The sequence below is a fragment of the Cornus florida genome, unplaced genomic scaffold (genome assembly GCF_030987335.1).
Source record: "Cornus florida cultivar Cherokee Brave unplaced genomic scaffold, ASM3098733v1 CherokeeBrave_3.0.0_Hap2_Chr02, whole genome shotgun sequence".
Lineage (NCBI taxonomy): Eukaryota > Viridiplantae > Streptophyta > Magnoliopsida > Cornales > Cornaceae > Cornus > Cornus florida.
The window spans coordinates 80,436,212-80,444,350 of record NW_026775572.1 but is presented as its reverse complement, the minus strand read 5'-3'; the positions used below and the strand labels follow the sequence as shown (position 1 = coordinate 80,444,350).

General features: G+C 32.0%; 1 protein-coding gene across 1 annotated transcript; it reads left to right on the top strand.

Annotated features, from left to right (window-relative positions):
* The first annotated feature begins 6,662 nt into the window (after positions 1–6,662).
* Positions 6,663–8,139, top strand: LOC132295374 (probable ribose-5-phosphate isomerase 2). Its single transcript, XM_059793606.1, has one exon. The coding sequence runs from the start codon at positions 7,115–7,117 to the stop codon at positions 7,919–7,921; it is 807 nt and encodes a 268-aa protein (XP_059649589.1). The 5' UTR covers positions 6,663–7,114; the 3' UTR covers positions 7,922–8,139.

Genomic DNA, 8,139 nt, shown 5'->3' with positions numbered 1-8,139 from the left:
ATTTCTTCTGGGCGAGGATTATGGCTGCAAATGAGCCAAGCCGAGCTTTAGGTTGCTTAGGCTTGGCTTGCCTAGGCCAGAGAGTTGCTCAGGCTCGGGCGAGCTTAGCCTCGCCGTACTCGAGTTCAGTCAGGCAATGTTTTGATGAGCTCGACCTCGGCTTGGCTCAAGCTTATGTGGGTGTGTGACTATATATATACAATAAATATCATCGTCTCAATTCTATCGGTCATCACCCATCTTCTATATATCTATGTGTGTGTGTGTGTATATATATCTTATGAACCAAAGACAAAAATAAAAATAAAAATAAAATCGCAACCAATCTTTTTCAAATCGATTTTCAAGTTCACCAATTAATCACACATCTTCTCTAAGTATCATCGTCTTCACAAATTTCAAATCCATTCATCTCCGATTTATCAAGGGAATATGTATATACAAAAGGGGAGAGAGAAGGAGAGAGAGAGCTAGAGATAAAGAGAGAGAAAGTGAACCTTAATATCATCGGTACAGTGAAAGGTCAACCATTGTAGAGATCTGTGGGGATGTAAAGATTGGTTGGTGTTGTGTTTTAGGGTTTTCCATGGAACCCTTTAACATGCCATAATACATAACACTATTCAATAGCTGAGATAAACTATAATTTAGGCTTGGGCTTTTTAATTAAGTAGACTCTATTTATCATATAGACTTCTAAATACTAATGTAGAAATTGGGCTAATAAAATATATATGAATTTGGGCTACACTTAATATATGGGTTAGCCTTTTAAATATTATAAGTTAAATATAATATATTTTAATATAAACTAGCCTGCTTATGAGCTGAGCTTAACATTGTTCAAGCTCTGCTCGTTTACTAACTAAGCATGAAAAATGAGCTCGGACTCGACTCGTTTACTAAATGAACGAGCCTGAGTTGAGTTGTTCATGAATAACTCAGCTTATTTGCAGCCCTAGTGAGGATGTGCTGTTGGATTTCTAAATGAAATGGTGGATTGAAGCCTTAGCCAAGTTCATGGTAGACTATTGGAATGTCTTGAAGGCACTCAATCAAACTGAATTTTGGATAGAATTGATCAGGACAAAGTGAAGTAAGGCTAATCGATTTGGTCGGACAAGAACTTGGAGGACATATTACATAGCAGACTGAATATGGGTCCAGAATGTGGCTGAGATTATTTTGAGTGAAAACCAGTGGTACCTTCATAGGTTACCTCAAGTTTTTTCTAAATTTCTTTAGTCGTATCACAATTGGAGATTATATTGAACTCATCTTTACTTAATGCATAATAAAGATTACTCATGGCCTTAACATTGTTTTGAGTCATCTAATGATCATTAACATCCCAATCCACTTTTGGTTTAGGAACATTTGCTACATCAACTACTTTTGATTAACCTTTGTCACCATTCTCAACAATATCCCAAACTTCAAGGTGTAGGCCTTTTAGAAAAATCCTCATTTTGATTTTTAATAGTTGTATTCATTTTCATCAAACCATAAAGATTTATTGATTGATTGGCCTTCAACATGAACCAGGCCACCATTATTAGCCACAATTGAACTCTAAGACGATTAGGTCTTTAAGCATAGTTTAGGCTTTGATACCAATTGTTACCCAAATATTAACTCTAGAGGGAGGTGAATAGAGTTTATGGAAAACAATAGCTAATTTTCCCAATTTTAAGATTATGCAAAACAATATGTATATCTATTTAAATTGTGCAATAACAATACATAAAGATATTCAAAGTAAGCACAATATAAATAAGATAAGGGAAGAAGGAATCAAACACAAATGATATGGCGATTTAGTGAGGTTCGGAACTTCTACTCCTCTGCTCAAGATCCCTCTTAGACTTTTCTAAATCCATTATGGCTTTTTCTTTTGGGTGGAGAGAAAACCTTTACAAGAAGCACACTTATTTCTCCTTCCTTCATGCTAAGAGAACCACCTTCTCTTAGACTTCCTTTGGGTCAAACTAACCCTTATAATAAATTTGTAGGAAGAATGTAATATAATGAATGTATCTCTCAAAGATAAATTACTCAAATTAATGGTTAGAAGACTAGAGTATTGATGATTTTCAAGTTCAAGCTCAAGTCTATTGAATGATATGAGTGAGAGAGTGAATAGTGTATTGAATGCTCAAATGATAGCTCTTAATATCTCATTAATGTTTCTCATAACTTGTGTCTACTCATACATAAATGCCCCAATTATAAATTTGGTTGAAAAGAGCCGTTAGAGGTAGTTGGGGTGCATTAAATACAAAACTAGCCGTTTGAATTCAAAATTCTCATGAATCAGTCGGCTAGTTTAAAGTACCATGCAGTCGTCTAGTTCTCAAATCAGTTGGCTGATACATTTTATCAATCGACTGAAAAACTACACCAATCAATTCTCCACTCTTTGGATAAACAAGCAACCTTAATTAAGTTCAACCAGTCAGCTGGTTGAGTTTAAGCATTGAAATTAGATCCTTTTAAAGTGTCTTTGGCCTTATAATTGATTTAGGTAAACCCCATTCAGGACAAATATATATATATATATAATGATTTAGGTCTTTGTATGTATATCAATGATGTTGAAGACTTTCTAGGTTGTTTAAAGATCAAATATGAAGTTGGAACGCATATGCATGATCCTATGGGCTTCAGGAAAAGATTTATTTATTTATTTATTTATACATTGAATCATAAACACTTACTAACATATCTACCCCATTATTCATGCTTTAACATTGATATTTGATCTTTAAGACTTCTTCCTTGCTCATTGAGTTGTGTCCTTAATCATTGAATTGCATATTTGATCATTGAGGTCCTGGTCATCTTTGAACGCGTCTACCTTTAACCATTTGCAACTTCAAGTCATTTCTATATCTATTGCTTGACCATTGATGTCTTCAAGTGCATTGGAATGCTTGGAATGCGTCTTACCTCATCTTTGCTTCATTGAGGGCTATCTTGAAAATGTGATTATCTAACATAATACTCAATGTAAACATTAGTGTCTAAACACCATTAATGATTTGTAATCATCAAAATTACTAAACTGACCTTAAGTCAAAGCCTTTGGGTCAACATATGCGATAACATTTGTTGAAGGAAAAAAAATTTACTCCAAAATGATGTCGTATCCGGGTAAAACACGACACAAATACTATTGAGGATCCAACAAATATAATTGATTAATTCATGTGTTATTTTACTACTTAATTCTTTTTTCGAAAGATGATATTCACACTCCTCTTTTGTACATTTGCACTCTCATCTTAAAAGAAATGACACAACCTTAAACTTCACGAGTGAATGATTATTTTATTTCAAATTACACAACTATCCTTTTAGATTTCGCGCTCTGTTTCCAATCTTTAATGTTTTACGTCTCTTTTGACAAGACCAAAAAAAAAAAAAAAAAAACTAACCCGAATTTTTTTTTTATTTTGTTGGAATAAATTAAAAAAAAGTTAATTGATATTATAAAATACTATAAGTGATGATGCATTAATGAGTTTAGAAATGTTCTTTTCATTTTTATTTAAAAATAAAAAATAAAATAAGTGAAGTGCAATGATAAAAAAAGGGAGTGCCAATATTACCTCCCTTTTTTTTTTTAGTCATTGTTATCTATTGGGAATAATAATAATAATATTATTATTATTATTATTATATTATTATTATTATTATTATTATTAATATTAATATTATTATTATTATTATTACTGTATTTTTATTCTATATTTATGGTACAAAGATATTACAATTTTGACTCTATAAAAAGGGTTACCATACTTGCATGAAATAGACTTATGTAATATAGGGGGGGTGTGACAGTGAGCTATTTTGAGAATTCATTCTTCTTTGATTCTTGAGTATTTTGATATTAAGTTTGGGACAACTTCGACACAAATCTAGTACACACTTGTTTTCTGTGGGCGTGCCCATAGAAGACTACTCGCGAAATGGGTTGTATCTTGGAATTGTAATGGTCCGTTGCACCTGCACATAGAGAGGTCATACAATTTTAGGATAGTGTTTGCATGTCTCTCATTATCTAGATCAGTTCTTTCCTACTTATTTTACTATGATCATTTTATCTTTTTCTAATTGTATTATTGAATTTATTTTGTGTTGTTTAAATTCTATGAATTATTGTTATACTCGTATTTTGTTTAAATTGATGTAAAATGAATGTATTGTGTTTTCATATCGTTGCAATATTCATTGGTGTATTATTCATTATTTTAAATTATTGTGTATGAATAAAATTTGATATTTTATTCTTAGTATTCATATAAATACTTCTAATTCCCCAACATTATCTTATTTCAATTAGATACTTTGCAAGGGAATAAAAAAAGAAAATACCAATTCTGTCCATGGGACTAACTTTTCTAGAGATTTATAAACAAATGTTTCCATCAAGTTCATCAATATACTTTTCTAGGAAAAAGGAAGTTTCTTTTATAGTCCACATAAAATTAGGGGCGGGTTGGGTGGGCAAGGGGCGCTAAGCTCAAATTTTAAAAAATTCATTGGAGTCGCGCTAAACTCAAGCCCTGAAAAATTCATTGCATCTCCGCACGTGGCATGAGTTTTTCAAATTTCTATGGTCTTTTCAAAATTTAATAACCTATAAATAAATAAAATTGTAAGAAAATAAAATATTAAAGTATATAACTAAATAGATTTAGACATAAAAAAAACCTCTCATATCATGTGAAAAAAAAAAAAACAAATTATATCATGTGGAAAAAAAAAAAACAAATTATGTTTAATATAATCTTATAGCAATAAGTTATAATTTCTAATAATTTAAGACATGTAACATGGTCCAAAAAGCTTCCATAATATAAACTTAGAAAGAACTTAATATTTGATATTTTTTAATATTTTGTTTCCTTAACTAAAATTCAATTGTTATAAGTTTTTACTTTTAAAAAATAAACGTGTCAAAATAACAAAGATTGGTGACTACCATGAATCCACCATGATGGATGATACTCTATAAATAATATAATTTTAACTTTATTTTATTTATAGCCTTATATAAATGTTATAAACTATTCTTATATTTTCGATTGTTTGGGATCCTCGGATTCCTTGGGTAATAAAAACTTTTGCCCAATTCCGCTCATAATAAATTTGGACTCTAAAATTTAAATCCAGTCACATCCTATAGTCTCAATAACCTTACCCATTCCTGTAAAATTATCAAGCTGGACTCAAGTTGTGGGGTTTAGGCCCACCCAAATTCCACTCCTACAGTTATGTGATATGTCTTTGCCTTCCATTCTCAAGGAAGCTGCATAGTTTTAGATGTGAAGTTCAATTATTATTAACCTCCATTTGTTTCGATGTAAAATAATTTTTTTGAAAAATATATTTTTTTTCAGGTAGAATATTTTTAAAATTTTTACTTTTGTTTGTGTTTGGCAAAGAAAAATTAATGAATAAGTTATTTTTATTAAATTTTAATATTTTTTTCTTCATAAATATTTTACTGACAATCAAACACTAAAAGAATAAAAAAATATCTTAAATCCAAACAAACAAATCTACATGAAAATAGGAAGGGGAAATGAAAACTCTCACACCCCTGTTTGAATAGAGTGCATCTCAGCAAAAAAGTCGATACGAGGAATCCGTGCTTCCTTTAAAACAAATGGCTACTTTAACTTTATCTATTCAAAGTTCCAATTTCACAATCAACATATTTTTTTCAAAGTCCGTGGTATAATTTGATCATAAGAATGATCCGATGTTTTTTTTTTTTTTTTTCGTCGTCCTTCCTTATTGATACGACATGCTATTCTAGAAAACAACAAGCTTAAAAACTGTATTAAGATTTCAGCACATGATGCACATTAAATTTTCCATTTAAAACATCAAACTCTTTTTAGAAATATATCTTGAGAGGACACAAATTTAGCCTCTAATTATTAAAATTAAATTGCATTAAATTTCATTCCCCAAATCTATATCACTTTAAAACTAAACTACACTCACAAGTCTAATAACACTTTTAGATCCTCATTAATGAGGACTTAAATATTGTCATAAGAATAATTCTTCCATTTGAATAATGAAATACTTAAAATGTACTTAAACAAAAAAAAAAAAAAAAAAAGATAAAAATAAAAAAAAAATGAAAAATAAATAAAATAGGTCATTTTTAAAAAATTATAAAAACCCCAAAAAATTATTTTTAATTTTTTTAATAATTAATTTTTTGTTATTATTATTTATTTTTTTTATGTTTTTTATTTATTAAAAAAAAAAGAAATGCCTAAAATTCCCTTAGGAGTAGTTTGGAATTTTTATTAAAAATTTTGTTCAAAATTGTTGAGCAAGGAGCAATTTATTATAAAATTGTAAAATATGGAGATTTATATACATTTTTTTAAAAACAAATTTCTTTTTTTTTTTTTGGTACATTTTTATATATACTAGGAGTTTTTTTTACACTTTATTCTTTTTTTTTTTTAATATCAAGATAAAAAAAATACCATTAATATATTCTGTAATAGTTGAGGAGACTTAATCTTATTTATTTATTTTTATTATTATTACTAATATTTTTCCCATCACGACACTGCATTCGCCTTCATATTTTTCATTTTGACAAAATTTAGACGACTGCGTATATGTGCTATTGCTTCGAGGAATCTCTTTCCCCACCACACAAACAATGCACGCCCGCCACCCCTTTTCCTCTGAAACTTCCTTGTCCGCCCCACCTTTCCCAACTCTATAAAACCAAACCCAAACCAAACCCTAATATCCATACAATCCAACCTCTCTATCTCCACCACCACCAAAGAACCAAGATCTTCTTCTCCAGATTACGTTTTGAATTTATATGGCTTCCCAATATCTATAACTATGTCTTTATCTTCCTCTTTTCTCTGAAAGCAACTGCTCACATTTGATTCCTCCTCCCCATATAAAACCCCTTTTAACATTTGTGGGTTCTTTTCGTTTTTCAAAACTAATTATGTGTTGAGATTTGTTTTTAATCAGAGCCTTGAACCGCTTATCCAAATCCAGATATTGTTTGGCTTCATTTTTTTTTATTGATTCGTTTCTTTTTTCTGTGGTCATGGCTATTCCTTACCCTCGTTTTATTGGGTCTGACAAATCAACGGTGAAGGCGGATCTAATGGTGCCCAAACCGTCACCATCTCGCCCACCGGTCATTTTAACCCAGGACGAGCTCAAGAAAATCGCGGCTTACAAAGCCGTCGAGTTCGTCGAGTCCGGTATGGTCTTAGGATTAGGAACGGGGTCGACGGCGAAGTACGCCGTCGATCGAATCGGCGAGCTTTTGCGTCAAGGAAAGCTCAAGAACATAATCGGCATACCCACATCGAGAATGACCCATGAACAGGCAGTGTCGTTGGGGATTCCGTTGTCTGACCTCGATTCGCATCCGGTCGTGGATCTGGCGATCGACGGCGCAGATGAAGTCGACCCGTGTTTGAATTTGGTGAAGGGGCGAGGTGGGTCTCTGTTGAGAGAGAAGATGGTGGAGGGTGCTTGCAAGAAATTTGTGGTGATTGTCGATGAGTCGAAGATGGTGAAGCATTTGGGGGGTAGTGGGTTGGCTATGCCGGTTGAGATTGTGCCCTTCTGTTGGAAATTCACTGCACAGAGGCTTCAGTTGTTGTTTCAGGACGCGGGTTGTGTTGCAAAGCTTAGAACTTGTAGCGAAAATGGCGACCCTTCTGTGACTGATAATGGGAATTACGTTATTGATTTGTATTTCAAGAAAGATATTGGATATTTGAAGGCTGCAAGCGATGCCATTTTGCGACTTGCAGGTGTTGTGGAGCACGGGATGTTTCTTGACATGGCCACCACAGTTATTATTGCTGGCGAGCTCGGTGTCACCGTGAAAAATAAGTAGGTAATGGGAAGCTGGAGGTAGATTTACTGATTGGTGTTTGAATGAGAATCTAACAAATTAGTTCTGTTGAATTGGGGAGGTTATTATTGATTATTATTGTAATAGGGGAAGATTTTAGGTGTCTTGGCATCAGTTAATATCATTTTTGGGGAATTTCTCCTTGAAATTTTGTTCTTGTTTTCAAAAGATTTAATGAGAATGAGTAGAAAATTTCTGAA

Excerpts from the sequence above, each read along its gene's own strand:
- LOC132295374 (XM_059793606.1), top strand. The coding sequence starts at position 7,115 with ATGGCTATTCCTTACCCTCGTTTTATTGGGTCTGACAAATCAACGGTG.